Genomic DNA, 18800 nt, shown 5'->3' with positions numbered 1-18800 from the left:
TTCTGCTGCAGCCAATGCCCCTCAGATGAGTCTCTTGAAAAAGCTGGAAACCTGCGAGGCAAGAGTCATCTGTGAATCTCCAGAAATATCAGTCCGTTCCGTCTCGCTTGATTTCCTCCTGGACTGCATCTCTGCCACAAACTTGGGCCACGTATTTGTCAGAACAAGGTATTTGATGTGCGCCTGCGCGGCGTCAAAGACAGCTGGGCTAAAGGCAGCAGGAATCTCGCCCGTGTACTGCGTTTCAGTGAGCAAGTCGTCCTTGGAGTCGCTCTGTCCACGACTACCATGGGATGGTGAAGGAAAGTCGAAAGGAGTGGCGGGGTTGACCACCGCCTCGCCGAGTACCGTGCGTGTAGATTGTTCAAAGATCTCTTCGAGCTGTTTGAGCTGCTGGGAAGGGAGGTTGAGAGGAAACTCGGCATCACGCATGCTGATGAAGTCGACGTAAATATCCATGGCACGGTTGTACAAGATGAGGTTGTTTTCCTCCGTCACCGCATGCGTCAATGTTGACTTCCAGCGTGTGACACGGGTGAGGAACGCAATGTTCTCGCCGGAGAAGTCGCTGAGAGCAGAAAATTCCTGAAGTGGTTCCGGGTTCTCGTTGAGAACATGGTCGAGTGCAGCCATGGTCAGGAGACGGTTGCCAAGCTCCTCATCCAAGTAATCAAAACTCGATGCCTTCTCGGCGAGGCTGATGTTCGAGTTCTTTCCTTCGATAGACGTGGACGTTCGGAGGGTCGTTGTTTGCGAGGATGTCTCCCACTTGGCGTTGAGTTCGGCAGATTTCTTGACCATGCGACGCTGCTGGACGACCTGGATGGCAGGAATGATAATCGTGAAGATTTCGAAAAACATGATGGACAGATGGATCCTGTGGTCATTAGCACTGGGAACTAGTCGAGGCGTCATGCGGTTGAACAACTCACCATTGACTTGGAGGGTAATAGGGGTTGATGACCTGGAAGGCAGGGACGTAGCAGGCAATCATGAACATGGGCGTTGCATGAAGACTTGGAAGGTCAGCAGCTGGAAGGCCCATCGCGAACACAAGATGCCTACCTTGCAAGACAGCAGCCAACAGTTTGGAAACGCCAGCCCATGGTGTCACGAATCCCCCAGGCTCGGTAGAGAAGAATAGGGGCAACCTGTGCGTCAAGGCGTCAGCTCAAGTCATGGCTTTGGTGAAGCTCTCATGTTCTCACAATCCAAGTCCAGATGACCTGCCACAAAACAGAGGGCCACCACTCCCATCCCTGACCAAGATCAATCATCTGCTCCATAAGGTTGTCGCCCCGGATTTCGGTGCCGGGAATGCCCCAGGAAGGGTGGTACTTCCTGCAAGCCAACCACATGCCGGTCGTCAGGAGGATCTTAGGCGTGTCAGTGGAAAGCACAACTAGTCAGAGTGATGTGCCTACCTGTAGAACGATGCCGAATCCGATGGGCAGCATAATCTTTTTTGTGTAGCTCATGTTCCTGAATCTGCAGATCCACGAGCTGTCCGCGCCGTTGCAGCCGCTCTTACTTCGGAGCTCAGGCTGCATGTATTGCTTCTGTAGCTTGGCCACGTGGAGGAAGCGGCTGTTGGAAGCATGGAACAGAGCAACGCCGAGTGGAAACCAGATACCCATAAAGAAGTACTGGATGCTGTAGGCGAGGATGACTGGCATGGTGCCGCCGATAGGATACACGATCTGGGCCAGAAACCAGTAGCAATGGAGAAAGAAGATGGCGCCAAACGACAAGCCCACTCCACGGTGCCTGAGAACGGGGTTGGTCCTATTGAGCCAGCCAAATGCCATCAAGGAGAAGACTATGGTCGTCCATGTCAAACAAAAGGTGACATAGAAGATGCCGATGTGATCCCACCGCGGCGGAGCTGGCGGGAGATTGTAAACGGTGAGGCCAGCCATGGGATCCATTGTTGGATCGTTGTCTTCTGACAGTTTGCTGGCGAGCAAAGGTCGAGGGAGGGAACTGTCGGCGACGGAATGGAATGGAGAAGGAGGAGTGCCGTCAGCAGTGGTTAAATGCGACGTCTGGCTCGTTGCTGTCTCAAAGCAGCGTGCCAGACTGTGAGGCGGGGCACACCAGGAAAGCAGGGTCTCGAGCCGTGTGGCTTCAACGCTGCTGTCTTGTCTTTCCTTCTGTTCATCTCAACTCACTCTACATCGGACCGAAGACTAGGACGCGGGTTTGGCCACATTGGGACGGACAAGAGGAGCCAAGTAGTTCGGTGGTGTCGGAGTTCTCCATCAGGATCATCGATTCTAGCATCTGATCTCACGGTGGCGGACCTTGCTTTTCGAGTGGTCCAGTCCTAGGCGTTTCGACGAAAAAGAAACTCGGCAGCAGGGACATACTGCCTGCCAATGGCCATGGCGAGGAGCGTTTCGAGTTCGGTGCTGCCAAGAAGACTTGTAAGACATTGCGTTTGTTTGCCAGCGTGGACTGAACGAAGCCTTTTGGTATCCGGTAACCTGGTCGTGCCATCCGATGACAACGGGGTATACCCGCGTGAGCGTGCCGCGTCGTGGGGCTGTTTGCTATGCAGTGCCGATCGCTACTTGCCTCGATCAAGGATCGTGGCCTGTGTTTGACTTTCGCATCGGATCGGCAATCCAAAGTTCGTTTGCCGTCTGTGCCTGGGATGCCAGGACGCCTAGTATGATGACGACCTTTTGATGGGGAAAAGCGAAACCCTTACGTAGACGAGCGACGATGGGAGGGAGTTGATGGCAAGGAGATCGTGAGATTGGAGACTCAGACGCGAGACACGAGGTGGAGAGAACAGTTTTCGCATGAACTGGCGTCTTTCGTGATTGAGAAATAGCGTTGCCCAGGACTCAAGACAAGGGAGCAAGCCGTTGTGCGACCCAGACGTGGATCAGTTTCTCGGCGGGCTCAGAATCGATAGTTTCTTGCGGACTGAACTCGGAGCCCAGGCAGCCGGAATTGCGGACAACTGTGTAGATCCAGTCAGATACCAACTTTTTTCTTTCCATGGCTTGACCATCATCGAAGGCATCGTGATGGTGTGTACAGACGGTGATGGTCATGCCAAGCCTGACCTACTTCGCTAGGTGAGGTGCTTTGACCTTTGATCGTGATGGCAGCTGAACATGCGACTCGAGGCTTAAGGTTTGTGGAGTGGCAGGGGCCGTTGAGTGGCAGCTTTGCTAAAAAGGTGCTGGCTGGAAGGTGCCTCGCACCTGCGTCTTGCTCAACATGGCATTGGGCGCATGTCACTACCATGATTACTATCGAGAGAAGGTGCATTCAGCCCTCGCCCCTGCCTTCTGAGTGCCCCTGTTTGCGAGGTGTGTCAACTGCCAGCCTGGCCAGCCTGTGCCGGGTACCTTGCCAAGCTTGCCTACCTGACTGCGGGCACTAATCATGTGCGTGCGGGGCATTTAGCTCTAGGCGCCGCAAACGCTCTGCCATGGCCACGGACGAATCGATCTGTGAGGCTTCATTGCTTCTTTTCCATCCTATATGTTGTTTATTTTGCCGTGGCGAGCAACGCCGTCTGATGTGCATCACTTGCCCGCTTTACGCCAATCGATTGACTGCCCGACTGCAATACCATGCCACGCGAGGCTTTACGATGTAACGCCCATTCAGACACAGGGCGCGCCCTTGACTCTGGTGCTCATAGGCTGTTCGGGTCTCAGAGCCATCAACGGTTGCCAGCAACAGTACACAGCCATGACTAGTCCGATTCCTCTCACGGCGACTTCTTCGCTACGTTGCCTTAGGTTGCGCATCGTAGTAGCACGGGTCCCGCCACGGTAGAGATAGAGTCACTGTCTGAGACCCTTCGGGATCCAGTCCGAGGTAATGAGCCTGGCAAGAGCCTTCACCGTAGGTACAAATTGGACCCGCCCCGTGTATGCTCGGACGGTCGTGCCGTTCACGGCCCGGTTAGGGTTCTTGATCCGTTGACGGACAGTCCTATCGTGCTTTTCCACCAACTAGTTTGCAGATCTTTTGGTTCGAATGTAGGATCGGACAAACCAGTTTCCCAAAACCGGGTCTGAACGCTCGCACCCAACAGAAACATGCCTGAACTCGATCGTCGGCGCTAGCCGAGAACATGCGTCCCGAAAGTTTCGTTTACGATATCATGTTTGGCCTTCGTGACGAGGATCGCTACTCTGGGATTTGGCGGTATCAGTCAAGGTCCTGGCGGCCAGTCGCCATCGGATCAAACCTGTGCCAGCTTGGAATTCCGTTCTACATTGACCTTGGATCCAAATTGGCATTGGGCTAGAAAGCTGACTTCAGTCACTTTGGCCACCAGACACCTAAGATCCTCCCTTCGGAGCACGAGACCTCGCTTAGATACCTGGCCCCAACAGTTCTGTTTTGACCATGAATCCGAACGCCTCGGCGAATTCCCTGGGCAAGAACACGACGCCCTGCTCGTGTTTGATACTGGGTTGTTTCGGGGCCTGGCCATTTAGAAATTGGTCGATTTACTGTCCGCGCTACAGCCCGGTTGCTCAGCCTGACCCGAGTAGCCAGGAGTTGTTTTGGTCAACGGTTGCGTGTGTCATTTGCCCAACACATCCCGTCAGGTCGTTTTCCTAGCCGCGATATTGCCTGACATTTAATGGTGTTTTTCTGGGACCCAACTTGAGTGGTATGAGCGACCTTGGCCCGATCAACTCTGTGGTGCTGGCAACCGTCGCTTGCGCAATGAGGTGGGAGGCGAATTGTCCTTGGATTGAAGGTGACGATACCCCTATGTAGCATCACTCTCACAAAACTCGATTGGGCTCTTTGTGAGATATCGTGGCTCAGATTGGGTGTCTTATCTTCCCTTCGTGCATGACACAGAGCTCATGGCTATCCGAAGGCAGTACATTTTCGCCAGCCCGTATTGTTTACTTGCGAAGGGTGAACCCCGGAGCCGCGAAAATTTCCCACGCACTGGAGGAACTGTATATGTCTGGCCTAGGGGAAAGGGGGGGCGATTACTCGGGAAATGATTGTTACCTTACCTGGTTTCCCAGACTGCTCTAGACAATAATATGGGCCGGCCGTAGTCGTTGGGACGCTGGTATCTCACAACCGACCTAGGTCCATCACGCGAGCTGAAGGCTCAAGACCCAAATACGCTGATGTTGAAACACCTGGTTAGAAGATACAACCAGTAGAGGCCTGAGATCCCTTGCGGTGGAAGTGTGCCCGTCATGACAGGTGATGAGCAGCTTCTCGCAATGCTCGTAAATCGGCGAAAATGACGGCGCATATGCGTTCCTTCTGTTTGTCGTAGACTGCAAAACGCTTGACCAAGCCAGTCGTGGTCTTGCTCCTAAGCCTCGGGGAGCTTACGTATTTTTCCAGGAAAACCCCTCGTCCATGCAGGACTCAAATTTTGCTGCTACGTGCATCCCTGACGAATGTCTCAAACTTTGGACCGCTGCGTGAGTGGCACCCAGTCATAGGTTGATTGTGAGTAGGTGACGGGCTGTCCGAAACCAGCTCCCTCTCCCAACATGTCGCCAACCTCCGAGGCGAAGTTTATGCAAGACGGGGCAACAATGATGGTTACGACAACTGTGGGTAGTCATTGATGACTGTCCCGGGTTGGACACATGACTGGGGCCTGATTCGCTATGAATGCTGCCCAATACATATCCTTTTGGTTTGATTGAACGGTTTGAAGGTTACGACTGTGTGAAAGTGCCACCAAGGCCGCCCGACTGGCAGGATCAGTGAAACTGCTATAGGTACAGCGGCCACAGCGATCGTAGTAACAACAGTGGCTTTGACCGTGTCAAAGTAAAGTAGCTACGACATCCCACAATAGCCATATTTTCCATGATACAAGCACACTAAACTGAATGCTGTGGCCACTTGTCAATGCTTTATTTGGAGCAGAGTGAAGGGGGCTGCCACACGTGATCCGCAGGCAATAGAACCTAGGCAGGGGGTCGGAATGCGTCGGAATTATGGCCCTCCGCTGTCCTAATATACACGTTCGATAGCGGCATCCGTATTTCAGAGGTGGAAACGTATTATACCCCTCAGTTTGGGTAATGATAAGAAAATGTTGATCTGAATGAGTTTTGACTAGTTGAGACTTGCGACTTAATGCATAAGAAAAGTAATGGAAGTAGCAGTAAGGGTAAGACGCGAAGTAGGAAACTGACGGCCCGGATGGTAATAATGACCATAGACGTCTACGAGCGAACTTCAACGTCAACATTTTTCAATTTCTTTGTAAAGAGCTCATTGGATCTTGTCTTCCGAACCGCGGCTACTTTGACATCCTCCCCTTAGAATTTTAAAGATCCAAAAACTGAAGAGTACCCCCTTGGTTGTACATAGAAACCTAGTCAGAAGCGAATTTTGCTCCGAAATTGTTCTTGCAGGCTTGTGTCAATACTTCATGTCGGGCTTGTACTCGTTGAGCTGGTTGTCCGATTGCCATAGAGTCTTCGGCTCAGTCTTCTTAGTTTGCCTGAGAGTTGAGTCAGGTCTGGCAATGTATTGGTTTCATCGAACTCCGAGGTTTCCTCGTCATTGACATGAACGGGGCAAGAACCTTCATGGTTTTTCTCGTCATTCTTTCTGTCCTTGAAACAAATTGCGATGTGATTACCCAGGGCATCAGCGCGCGGTTTAAACAGATTGGAAAGATCTTCCGCACCAAGTCCGCAGACAGTAGATAGTACGTATGCGGTCAAATATATCAGAAATATGGCTCTCTACAGTCCTTATAGACACGTTATCATAGCCCCTAACCCCCTGACCAGCCCCCGGTTATGTGGCCAGCAGGGGCGTCCTGACAGTTTTCCACCACAAATTTTGCTTGGTACTTTTCTGTGTACCAATATATGACTAAATAATGCTAACCATTTTAAGTACTGTTTCGATGCCATCGCCTTTCGTTCTTATGGAGGATTGCAAACTCTTCTTTGACCTTGGGTTCAGTTAGAATCTCTTCTCCCTGCCTCCAGGGGCAAGCTGCACGCTAGGATACTGGCCCTACAACTTGCTGGACACTGCCGGTGCTGGTGTAGACTAATACGCAATGTCTGCCGGCGCCGATTAGCGTGACATTGCAGACGCTGAAGACTTGGGTGGCATCGATTGAGGCCCTTTGGCCCATCTTCGGTTTCCGAAGCTCACAGCAGCTCAGGTACCTTTTTTACGCTGCTACGAGACATTAATATGTTGGGCGAAACCTACTCATGAACATGTGCTGTAATTTGTCTGGAAATTGTCGTCCGCAACACCTCTCACCGACTCTTTCCGGTACCGCCCTTTATTAAGTACACTCCTTGTCTACCTAGTGGAGAAAAGTCAAAGCAACACCGGTAAAATACTCAGCATGCACACAACGCCAGCACTCAGATCAATCGAACGACTCACTCAGTCATTTCAACACCCACACTATCCAATGATGTCGTTCTGACGTACTGTACCTAAGAGAGCGACCCTTCCTGCGCAACGCCCTCGAAGTCGGTGGCAGTAACAAGATGTTTGGCCGTACTTTATGGGCGCATGCGGCATGCCTCCGTGTATCCCTGTCCGGCGAACTGACTCCCAAGATAGGGACTGTCAGTGTTGTTGCATCAAGCATTCGTTCGGTGACATCTGGTTGACCACGCCATCGTGCCTCATTTGTGCACGCAAGGTTTGCTGCAAGGATTACCGACTGCATGAAGGTGAGGAAGTCATGACGACTCTCCATGTTCCGAGGTCGCGCTCTCTCTGTGTGTCACCAGATTTGGGGGCCACGGCAGCCGTCAACGGTGACGAGTGATGTAGTAAGACATAGGGCGCTAGTCCCGATACGTCCTGACGGATGAGACGTCGGCCCACCACTTCGTCAGGCTTTGGGTTGAGATCCTTGTCCTGGAACCTGGAGACGGGATGGAGGGTTGTTTGGTTGTCAGGACACTTTCCCCATTGCTGTCTTCCAGCCAGACGGACTAGCGAACCCGATCTGGGGGTTATCAGCCTACGCACGCTCTGTATTGTGGAGGAGGCCAGAGGCAATGCGCCCGTCCGTTCCATTCCTAGGGGAGGCCCCAGAGATATCCCACGGCCGGCTGCGAGGCAGTATGTTGAGGGGCCGTTTACCATGTCCTCTTCGTCGTTCGAGGATGTCCCGTCCATCTTCGCTCAGACAGCAGTGGGTAGCACATTGCATAGCACGACTCGCTGGCTGCATGCACTACATGAAGCTCGCCTTGTCTGGTGTCTGGGGGAACGTGAAGCCTAACAATGTCTTGATCCATATGGACGACAACGCATGGCTCATTGATCTCGGTGGATGTTACACGGTGGACTGGGTCGATAGGGACTTGCATGGTCTAGCCCAGATTCTGGAGTTTCCATCTAGGTAGGTACCTACCTAGTCTGGGATGTGACAAAGGGACTAGTCAAGAACTAGGGAAAAACGGAGAAGGCTTCTTGATGAACGAAATGGCCTCGTCTAATGAAATTGTCTGTATTACCCACCCTGCACCTCACCTACCAAGCCTACCTACCTAGGTAGGTAAGCTAGGTACCGTGCCCATACCTCGCCATCGTTCGGCGCTGGCCGGACCTGTCACTGCGTTTGCACCGCCGCTGCTGGACGTGTACCTGCTGCTGTACCTGCTGCTGCACTGCACCACTGCACCACTGCACCACTGCACCACTGCACCACTGCATCCCTGCATCCTCTACGCCTCCTTCTACTGCGGCGCGACGGCCTCGTCATGGACGCGTGAACCTTTCTCATGTTCCTTTTCCTGCTGTTCCAACTCTCCGCACCAACCGGCCGAACCTTGCCTGATGCCCTCCCCTTTTGGGCCTGCATTCCACGTCCTGTCTTCCCCTCCCCCCAACAAGGACGTCAGTCATTTTTCTTCGTTTCCTGGGGTTTCTGCCGGCTTTCATCCACCCCCTCGCTGTTTCAATTGGCCCTCTGGTTCGCTCCTAGTACATGGTAGCCCCGTGACCGTGCCTCCACCCCCCTAATTCGGAAATCCACCTCCTTGTCCACCGTCCCATCCCATCGGCCTTTCGCTCCGTCCTATACGCCCCAACGGAACCCTCGACAACACTCCTTTCCGTGGAACCTCCTGCAAACACGACCGCTGTACATGGCTGTGCGATTCCCCGACATGAGAAATACCGTCGAAGGCCTCAATGGCGCTGGCGGCGCGGCCTATGTCAACGGCAACGGCAACGGCATGACCAACGGCAACGGCGCCTTGTCGCAATCGACAGAAGATGAACCGCAAGGCTCGAGCCCCATGGCCCCCGCCTTTCATGGTCTCTGCGCCGGGCAAGGTCATCGTCTGCGGTGAGCAACGCCGTCGTTCACGGCAAGGTGCGTCTCTGGTCTCTCTCTCGAAACCAGCGTCTTGTCGACCTGCTTGCTAACAAAACCTGCCTTGCCTCCCCCCCAGGCCGCCATCGCTGCCGCCATCTCGATGCGATCCTACCTCCTCGTCACCTCGCTCTCCAAATCCCGGAGAACCGTCTCACTCCGCTTCCCCGACATTGATCTCGAACACACATGGAACATTGACGACCTGCCATGGCCCCTCTTTCACAGCCCCGAGAAGAAAAAGTTCTACTACAGCCTCGTCACCGACCTCGACCACGAGCTCGTCGAGGCCATGCAGCCACACCTCGTCGGCATCTCGCCCGACAAGCCCGAAGAGCTGCGCAAGGTGCACCAGAATGCCGCCTCGGGCTTCCTCTACCTCTTCCTGTCCCTCGGCCACCAGTCGTTCCCCGGCTGTCTCTACACGCTCCGCTCGACCATCCCGATCGGCGCCGGCCTCGGCAGCAGCGCCTCCATCGCCGTGTGCGTGGCGACGGCGCTGCTGCTGCAGCTGCGCACGCTGTCGGGCCCCCACCCCGACCAACCGCCGGACGAGGCGCGGTTGCAGATTGAACGCATCAACCGCTGGGCTTTTGTCTACGAAATGTGCATCCACGGCAACCCGTCCGGCGTCGACAACACCGTGTCGACGCAGGGCAAGGCCGTCGTGTACCAGCGTCCCGACTACACGAAGCCGCCCCTCGTGCGGCCGCTGTGGGACTTTCCCGAGCTGCCGCTGCTCCTCATCGACACGAAGCAGTCCAAGTCGACGGCGCGCGAGGTGGCCAAGGTGGCCAAGCTGAAGGACACGCACACGAAGCTCGTCGGCAGCATCCTCGACGCCATAGACAAGGTGACGCAGTCTGTGACGAGCCTGATCGACGACGAAGACTTTGACAGCGAGGAGGAGGAGAGCCTGCGCAAGGTGGGCGAGCTCATGACGATCAACCACGGCCTGCTGAACGCGCTCGGCGTGTCGCACCCGCGGCTCGAGCGCATCAGGGAGCTCGTCGACCACGCCGACATTGGGTGGACAAAACTCACGGGCGCCGGCGGCGGCGGGTGCTCGATCACGCTGCTGCGGCCGGGGGCGCCGGCCGACAAGCTCGAGAGGCTCCACAGCCAGCTCGACGAGGAAGGCTACGTCAAGTTCGAGACGACGCTCGGCGGCGACGGCGTCGGCGTGCTGTGGCCGGCGGTGCTCAAGAACGGCATGGACGAGGACCACGAGGGCGGCATGGAGATTGACCTCGAGAAGTTCCTCAACGCCGAGGGCAACGTGGGCGTCGAGCGGCTCGTGGGCGTGCACGGCGGCGTGGGGGAGAGGGAGGGCTGGAAGTTCTGGCGCGTCGAGAGCCTGTAATGGGGGGTGGTGCCAAGGCGCGACGACGACGACGACGACGCCAACAAAGAAAGAGGAGAAAGAGGAGAAAGAGAAAAAAAAAAGCCAGTCAACAGGGGAGGGCGTTCACCGAAACACACGCAGCGAAAGGGGCGCATCATGAGGGTTGGGAAGGACTCGCCTCTGCCGGGGGGGCGTGTACAGTATTCCTTTCATGTGGCGTCAAGAAAACGGGGCAGGTGGTGAGCGGACTGGGCCAACAAGGGCAAAGCCAAGGAAAGCATTCATTCGCATGTATTGTTATATTGCTATCATGGGAGGGAGGAGTATTGCAGGGTTCGACCAGCGGCTGTGTCGAGGGCTTAGACGACGTACCTTGCGGTTCCCAGTTAGATCCATTTAATCATCAGGCTAGAAGCTGTGTGAAAGCATACGCCTATTGAACCGGAGTGGCATGGCGTTGGGGCCTATTGATTGTTCGGCGCAAGTCATTGTTCGGAGCCCCTTTTCTGGGCTGACGGCGAGGCCTCTCCTCCATATACGCTCCACAAGGCTGGCGGCCCCCCCGGCAAGGCTGGCGGCCCCTGGCAGGCCCTGGCAGGCCCCTCCACTATCGCACTATCGGCTGCTTGCCCGGCTGCTGGCTTCTGTGGTTCGAGCAATTCTCTTCGGCGGTTTGAGCTCACCAAGGTGCTACAGCTCTGGCTCCCAACACCAGGTCGCCAACCCCTCTCTCCATCGGCGCCCCCCCCCGCGCTCTTCCGACACGACATGCCACCGAAAGCAAAGGTTGGCTCCAAACCCAAGGAAGCCGAGACGAAGAGTATGTTCATTGCCCATTGTTCTCGTATTGTTCAGGGCAGCCTGGCCTGCCTGACCCCTCCTCCTCCTCCTCCTGCATCTTGCCTACCGTCCTTCTCCCTCCGCCAGGCTCGTCACATATAATCCCCCTCATCGCCAAAACATTTCGATTCACCGACTCTTCACCACCGTGCTTCTTTTCCTCGACTCTCCAGGCTCCTTTACTGACCCTTGCCCCCTCGCTCCAGCCAAAGACGAACCGCTACCCCCGCCCACCACAGCCAACGAGCAGACCAGGTACCGCTTCTACGCAACCAACCCCGCCGAGCACCGCCGCGAGCAGCTCGGCCTCGACGCCCTCAGCCCCGCCGAGCGACAGACCTGGGCCAACGCCGCCTTCCTCCCACGCCTCGCCGCGCGCCAGGCCCACCTGCCGCCCAAGGCCGACCGCGAGTTCTGGAAGCAGGCCGCCCGCGAGTCGCTGCCGCCGCGCCGCCTCCGCGCCGCCGCCGGTCAAAAGACGCACGCCTGGGGCCCCGACCGCCACGGCCGCGACATCGGCGACCTCCCGCTCGACCAGTTCGCCGAGCGCGCACGCAGGCAGGCGAGCCTCGCCGCCCTCGAGGCGCTGCACCGCCGGTTCCGCCAGAGGCGCGAGTTGGCCGAGAGCGGCCTGCTGGGGACCTGACGGCACGGCGCGCGCGCCGATCACGCGCGACGAGATTGACGAGGAGAGGCAGCGCCGGCGCACCATGGCGGAGCTGAAGGAGGCGCTGTATGGCGAGAAGATGGGGCCGTACGCCACGGACCCGGACTGGGATGATGTCGTGCCCGTGCCGTCGGATGAGCCCGAGGGGTCGCTGGCCGCCATCGCCTACCCGGAGCACTATGCTGAGAGTACGTACTGCCCATGTCCGCACGAGGCGTCATGGAGGGGGGGGACCGCCACGCAGCCACTACTGACACGAACAAAGTCATCAGCTACCTGCGCGCCGTCATGGCCGCCGAGGAGCATTCCCCCCGCACGCTCCGGCTCACGGAGCACGTCATCGCGATGAACCCGGCCCACTACACCGTGTGGCTGTACCGGTTCAGGATCATCCAGGCGCTCGACCTGCCGCTCGACGACGAGTTTGCCTGGCTCAACGGCGTGTCGCTCGACCACCTGAAGAACTACCAAATCTGGCACCACCGCCAGCTGCTGCTCGATCACGTGCACGCGCGCATCGGCTCGGACGCGGCGGCGGTCAAGAAGCTCGCGCACGACGAGTCGCACTTCCTGCGGCTCATCCTCGCCGAGGACACGAAGAACTACCACGTCTGGAGCTACCGGCAGTACCTCGTGCGGCGGCTCGGCCTCTGGACGGCGCAGGAGCTCGCGGCGACGCAGACGTTCGTCGAGGATGACGTGCGCAACAACTCGGCCTGGAGCCACCGCTTCTTCGTCGTCTTCAGCGACCCGGCCGCCTCGACGCCCGGCGCCCACGCCACGGCGCCCGACGCCGCCGTGCCCGCGGCGACGGTCGACCGCGAGATCGCCTACGCCCGCGCCAAAATCGCCGTGGCGCCCCAGAACCAGGCCCCCTGGAACTACCTCCGCGGCGTGCTCGTCAAGGGCGGGCGGCCGCTCGCGAGCGTCGAGAGCACGGCCGTCGAGTACGTGTGGCGCGTGGGCGAGGCGGACGGCGAGGACGTCCAGAGCAGCCACGCGCTGGACTTCCTGGCCGACGTGCACGCGGAGAAGGGGGAGACGGTCGAGGCGGCCACGTGTCTGGACCGGCTCGCGGAGAAGTGGGATCCCATCAGGGCGGGGTACTGGCGGTATCGCAAGGCGCAGCTCGCGTAGGCTGGCGCGTTGGGTGCTTTGGGTCTGGAGGCTTTGAGGTCTGGAGGCTTTGGGGCCTGGAGGCTTTGGGGTCTGGAGGCTTTGGGGTCTGGAGGCTTTGGGGTCTGGATGCTTTTGGGGGTTCACTATGATGTAACGACCTCAGGTATTCGGACTCATCACAATGACTAGTCTGTTGAACATGATGTGAGTTTCAAGTGAATCAATGCAGCCGTGACCACTTTGCAGCTGTGACCACTTTCCGGTCTATAGCAGAGCACAAAGTACCAAAAAAAACGCCTTCCATGCTTTGCCCCCATGCCGATCCCAAACGCCCACCCCCCGCTGCGCCCTCCCCGCCTCCCAGCGACAGGCGGAGAAGGTAGGTAGGTAGCCACCAACTAGAAGTGCAGCCATGAAACGAGAAACGCACTCCACCGCAGCTACAGAGAGCGAAAGTTCTGGCTCGAAATGAGCCACCGGCGGGCGCCCTTGGGCGCGTTCCGGCCAAAGGTGTCCCAGTTGGGCACGAGCACAAACACCTCGTTGAAGGTCTTGGCGGGCGCCTCGCGGCCGCGTCCGTAGTAGAGCCGGCCCGTAACCTGGACGAGGACGCTGCATTTGGCGCCCGTCTTGTCGGGCGTGTCGGCGATGCCGGGGGGCGCGGCGACGACGTAGTCGGCGTTGATGACGTGGGCGTCGAACGACTCGAGCTCGAGGCGCACGAGGGGCGTCGTCGAGGCGGCCGACGACGAGGCGGCCTTGGGGTCCGGCACGCCGGGGAGGGGCGCCTCGTGGTAGTGGTCGTCGAGGAGGCGGGCGTAGGCGGCCGGGTCGGTGAGGGGCAGGCCGTTGATGGACATGTCGGGCGGGTGCGAGGCGTAGGAGGTCGAGGCGGTCGTGTAGAAGGCGGCGATGGCGGAGGGCTTGCGGCGGTTGAGGGCGTCGTAGTAGGCGTCGACGAAGATTTTGGCGGCTGCCTCGTCAGCATCTGGTCACGGCCTTCTCTGGCAGCATTCTGACAGGAGTCTGGCAGGAGCCTGGCAGGAGTCTGGCAGCATTCTGACAGGAGTCTGACAGCCTTGTGAAAGCACTCTGGCAGCTTCCTGACACCATTCTCTGGCAGAGGGAGGAGGGACGTACTGTCGCTGGCCTGCTTGATCTGGACTTCGCGCGTGGGGAGCGACATGGCGGCGGTGGCGGGGACGGCGAAATGTATCACTGGATCGGTCGAGGGTAGCCGGTGTGTTGCCTGCTCCCGTGACAGCTCTGCAATGGCTCTGCAATGGCTCTGCAATGGCTCTGCAATGGCTCTGCGATGGCTCGGCACGGGACAGCTGTGAAGAAGAAGCACAGCAACGGGCAGCTCTGAAGAGTCGCAGCTCTGAAGAGTCGAAAGAAAGTTGGTGGGGTCGCGTTTCGCTGATAAGGATAAGAGCTTGCACAGTAATCCGAATCACTCGACGAGCCAAACACTGTGATGTGATCGTCTCGCTCGGCTCCTGCTCTGCCTCAAACCACCCATCATCCCCTGAACAAGACTTTTCTTCACTTCACTTCGGCCACCATCACATCGAAGCCGCCACTCGCTTGGCCTCGCATATGCCATCATGAGGCCAATACGTCTTGCTGCAGCGAGGGCTGCCCGTCTGCCTCTGCGCCGACCATCACAGACGACACGCTCCGGCTGGGTCTGCCCGTCTTGTCACCACGGCCAGACACGCCGAAGCAGCAGTGGCAGCAGTGGCAGCAGTGGCAGCAGTGGCAGCAGTGGCAGCAGTGCCAGCGGCGGCAGTGCCCATGCGAAGCCCTTCTACGTGACGTCGCCCATCTTCTACGTCAATGCTTGTATGTAGCTGCTTTCCTGGGACGCCAGACCGTGGCAGACAGCCCACTGACGGCAGACAGCCCCCCATGTCGGCCACATGTACACCATGATCCTCGCCGACAGCCTCAAGCGCTGGCAGACGCTGCGCGGCCGCGACGCCCTCTACTGCACGGGCACCGACGAGCACGGTATGAAGGTGCAGCGCGCCGCCGCCAAGCAGGGCATCCCGCCCAAGGCCTTCTGCGACAACAACGCCGACAAGTTCCGCCAGCTCGCCGCCGCCTGCGGCATCGACAATGACTTTTTCGTGCGCACCACCGACGCCGACCACATGGATGCCGTGCAGCACTTCTGGCACCTGCTGCGCGCGGGCGGCCACGTGTACGAGTCGACGCACAGCGGCTGGTACTGCGTCAGCGACGAGTGCTTCTACGCCGAGGACGAGGTCGAGCGCGCCATCGTGCCGCAGACGGGCCGCACCATCATGGCCTCGATCGCCACGGGCAGCGAGGTCGAGTGGACCGAGGAGAAGAACTACCACTTCCGCATGAAGGCCATGCGCGACAGGCTGCTGCAGTTTTACGACGACAACCCCGACTGGATCGTGCCGCGCGCCCGCATGAACGAGGTCGTCAGCTGGGTGCGCCACAACCTCGAGGACCTGTCCATCTCGCGGCCCGTGAGCCGCTTCGACTGGGGCATCCGCGTGCCCGACGACCCGTCGCAGACCATCTACGTCTGGGTCGACGCCCTCATCAACTACCTCACCAAGGCCGGCTTCCCCGCCTGGGCCCCGGGCGACGAGCACAGCGGCGGCTGGCCCGCCGACGTGCACGTCATCGGCAAGGACATTGTGCGCTTCCACGGCGTCTACTGGCCGGCCCTGCTGCTCGCCGTCGGCCTGCCGCCGCCGAAGCAGCTGCTGAGCCACGCCCACTGGACCCTCGGCAAGAAGAAAATGTCCAAGTCGGTCGGCAACGTCGTCAACCCGTTCCAGGCCATCGAGCGCTGGGACCTCGACACGATGCGCTACTTCATGCTGCGCGACGGCGGCCTCGAGAACGACGCCGACTACGAGAACCGCTTCATCTTTGCGCGCTACGAGAAGGACCTGCAGTGGACGCTCGGCAACGCGCTGAGCCGCATCACGCGGAGCACCAAGTGGAACGTCGCCGACGCCGTCCGCTGGGCGCGGGACCACCACCACCAGGCGGCGGCGGCGGCGGCGGCGCACGGGGCCGAGGTCGAGGCCGAGGTCGAGGCGTCTGCCGACGCGCCGCAGAGCCGACAGCGCCGCCTCGCAGCCCTCGTCGACGAGACGCCCAGGGTCATGGCCGCCGCCATGGAGACGGACCTCAACCCGAGCGCGGCCATCAAGGCGGCCATGACGCTGCTCGTCGAGGCCAACAAGTTCATCGCCGACAGCGCGCCGTGGGACAAGACAAAGGTGCCCTCCGACGCGGCGCGGAACGCGATTGTGTTCCACGCCGCCGAGGCGCTGCGCGTCGCCGGCGTCCTGCTGCAGCCGTTCATGCCCGGCAAGATGGGCGAGATGCTGGACATCCTCGGCGTGCAGCCCGCGCGGCGGACCTTTGCCCATGCGACGTTTGGCGGCGACGTCGAGTACGGGGCGCGCAAGGAAGCGGCGGCGCTGCCGAGGGGCAAGTGGACGGGCCTCTTCCCGCCGGCCGTGGCGACTGATTAGCTCATGAGGCCGGCAGGATGAGAGGTTCGAGGCATTGTCAACATGAGATGTAGAACACGGCATGTACAATACGAGATGTAAAACAAGGTGTACCAACATGGAGAGGAGGCTTCAGATGGAGAGGCATATGGTGTTCTGTCAAATTTAGGTACGAGAATAGGCAAGACAAGGCAGCCCAGCACCGCTCGAGGCACACGTTCTAGTCCATGGTAGTCTCTTTCGTGTTTGTACGTCAATTCGACTCGCAGTTGGCATCCGTCAGTCCCAGATGGTGTTGGCGACCACATGTTGGGCAGGTACGAGGCAGCGCCCTTGTGTGAGGTTTATCCGACCCCGATTTTCTATTTCCCATTTTCCGCTCTCCTCTTTCCAGTCCAACCATCCCAACCCAACCATCCCTCTCAACCTCACTCATCCACCACAGATCGCATCTGCCGAGACCATCGGACGACAAAGCTTGACGAAGAATGAGGCTCAACGAGAAGACAGGTTCGTTTCCATCGTCCCATGTGTCGAAATGCACCCTTCGACAGGACCACCCCACTGAAGCGACAACAGCCATCGCCACGCCACAGGTGACCCTCGTCCCCTACGAGGCCCGCCATGTCGCCAAGTATCACCGCTGGATGAGCGATCCCGTACGTCCTCGTGCCCTTGTGCCTCCTCTGCCACTCTGCAAGGCCATCTCCGCAGTGTCTGTGTCTGAACATAGCTCCAGGACATTCAAGCCGCGACGGCGTCGGACCCCCTGTCTCTTGAAGAAGAGTACGAGAACCAGGCGTCGTGGCGCACCGCTGACGATAAACTCACCTTCATCATCTGTCGGCCAGTAGCGGCTGGGGCAGCATCGACGGAGATCACCGCTGGCACGGCAGACCACGAGGACGCCATGGTCGGCGACGTCAACTTCTTCCTGTACCCCCATGACGACGAGGACGACGATGAAGGCAACGACGAGGGTGCTGCCGAGCCACCAGATTTCGTCGGCGAAATCGACGTCATGATCGCCGAGAAGGGAGATCGTGGGCGTGGCGTCGGGTTCGGCGCCGTCACGGCCTTGATGGAATATGTGCTCCGCCATGTCGACGGCATACTGCGAGAGCATGGTCCGCGCAGCGGCGCGAGGGTGCCGCGGCTCCGGGGTCTCATGGCCAAGATCCAGGCCGGCAACGACAAGAGCATCGCCCTGTTCAAGAGGGTAGGATTCACGCAAAAGGGCGGCGTCAACTATTTCGGCGAGATGGAAATGGTGCTGGATCGATTTGAGGAGAGGATGAGGTCGGGCGAGTTGGCGTGGCGAGCTGAGCTGGAGGAGACGTATTGCGAGCTCGTGTATACGGCTTGAGTGCGCTGGAGGCTTATCAGAAAGAATGGCAAGTGCATTGCCTATCCATCAAACCGCTACGTATTGACCATGTACTCCAGTGTCAGTCATTCTCGCCTTCATCATCCCCAGCCGCATCAACGCCCTCATCTTCAGACCATGTGCGCATACGTGGCCTTGTACTCCTCGAGCACCTCGAGACTCACATTCGACCCTCCGCACACGACGACGACAACATTCTTCCTGCGCCACTCATCGTCCGACAGTCCGCGCCCGAGCCTCTCCCGCAAAGCACCGTTGTAGCAGACGGCAACCGTCGCGCCGCACGCCACCTCGACGACGAAGCGCGCATCGTGCGCGAACCGCACGCACGCCATGGCCGCCTCGGCATCGCTGACAACGAGACTTTCGAGCCCCGCCGGCGCCATCTTGCCGCCCCCATGCTCTGCCTGCCGGCGCGGGCCCAGCACAGCCTTGCGCTGCGCCCACTCCCACGTCCGCTCGGATACGCGCACGGCGCCGAGACTCGTGCGATGGACGTGATGGCCGGCAGCGTGACGAGCCGTCCGGCCTCGACGCTCGCATGGAGGCTATCGGCGCCGCGCGTCTCGACAGCCACGACGGTCGGC

The 18800-nt window shown here is 58.7% G+C and overlaps 7 protein-coding genes across 7 annotated transcripts; 5 read left to right on the top strand and 2 right to left on the bottom strand.

Annotated features, from left to right (window-relative positions):
* Window positions 1-1928, bottom strand: VDBG_03371 (conserved hypothetical protein; the record flags this gene model as incomplete). Its single annotated transcript, XM_003007186.1, has 5 exons — window positions 1-877; window positions 933-1016; window positions 1066-1151; window positions 1209-1376; window positions 1425-1928. The coding sequence occupies 5 exons, from the start codon at window positions 1926-1928 to the stop codon at window positions 22-24; spliced, it is 1698 nt and encodes a 565-aa protein (XP_003007232.1).
* Window positions 1929-9116: 7188 nt separating this feature from the next.
* On the top strand, window positions 9117-10709 carry VDBG_03370 (mevalonate kinase; the record flags this gene model as incomplete). Its single annotated transcript, XM_003007185.1, has 2 exons — window positions 9117-9319; window positions 9575-10709. The coding sequence occupies 2 exons, from the start codon at window positions 9117-9119 to the stop codon at window positions 10707-10709; spliced, it is 1338 nt and encodes a 445-aa protein (XP_003007231.1).
* Window positions 10710-11513: 804 nt separating this feature from the next.
* On the top strand, window positions 11514-12177 carry VDBG_03369 (conserved hypothetical protein; the record flags this gene model as incomplete). The annotated part of the gene is made up of 2 exons (XM_003007184.1): window positions 11514-11622; window positions 11738-12177. 2 exons carry the CDS (start codon window positions 11514-11516, stop codon window positions 12175-12177), a joined length of 549 nt encoding a protein of 182 aa, XP_003007230.1.
* Window positions 12178-12486: 309 nt separating this feature from the next.
* VDBG_03368 (CaaX farnesyltransferase alpha subunit Ram2) lies at window positions 12487-13335 on the top strand (the record flags this gene model as incomplete). Its single annotated transcript, XM_003007183.1, has 1 exon — window positions 12487-13335. One exon carries the CDS (start codon window positions 12487-12489, stop codon window positions 13333-13335), a length of 849 nt encoding a protein of 282 aa, XP_003007229.1.
* Window positions 13336-13757: 422 nt separating this feature from the next.
* VDBG_03367 (conserved hypothetical protein) lies at window positions 13758-14177 on the bottom strand (the record flags this gene model as incomplete). Its single annotated transcript, XM_003007182.1, has 1 exon — window positions 13758-14177. The coding sequence occupies one exon, from the start codon at window positions 14175-14177 to the stop codon at window positions 13758-13760; it is 420 nt and encodes a 139-aa protein (XP_003007228.1).
* A 747-nt stretch (window positions 14178-14924) lies between these two features.
* VDBG_03366 (methionyl-tRNA synthetase) lies at window positions 14925-16847 on the top strand (the record flags this gene model as incomplete). The annotated part of the gene is made up of 2 exons (XM_003007181.1): window positions 14925-15162; window positions 15223-16847. The coding sequence occupies 2 exons, from the start codon at window positions 14925-14927 to the stop codon at window positions 16845-16847; spliced, it is 1863 nt and encodes a 620-aa protein (XP_003007227.1).
* Window positions 16848-17115: 268 nt separating this feature from the next.
* Window positions 17116-18192, top strand: VDBG_03365 (N-acetyltransferase; the record flags this gene model as incomplete). The annotated part of the gene is made up of 3 exons (XM_003007180.1): window positions 17116-17143; window positions 17406-17485; window positions 17566-18192. The coding sequence occupies 3 exons, from the start codon at window positions 17116-17118 to the stop codon at window positions 18190-18192; spliced, it is 735 nt and encodes a 244-aa protein (XP_003007226.1).
* Between the last annotated feature and the right edge of the window lie 608 nt (window positions 18193-18800).

The sequence above is a fragment of the Verticillium alfalfae genome, genomic scaffold (assembly GCF_000150825.1).
Source record: "Verticillium alfalfae VaMs.102 supercont1.3 genomic scaffold, whole genome shotgun sequence".
NCBI classification, from domain to species: Eukaryota; Fungi; Ascomycota; class Sordariomycetes; order Glomerellales; family Plectosphaerellaceae; genus Verticillium; species Verticillium alfalfae.
The sequence above is the reverse complement of the archived record's forward strand: the minus strand, read 5'-3'. Positions and strand labels throughout refer to the sequence as shown.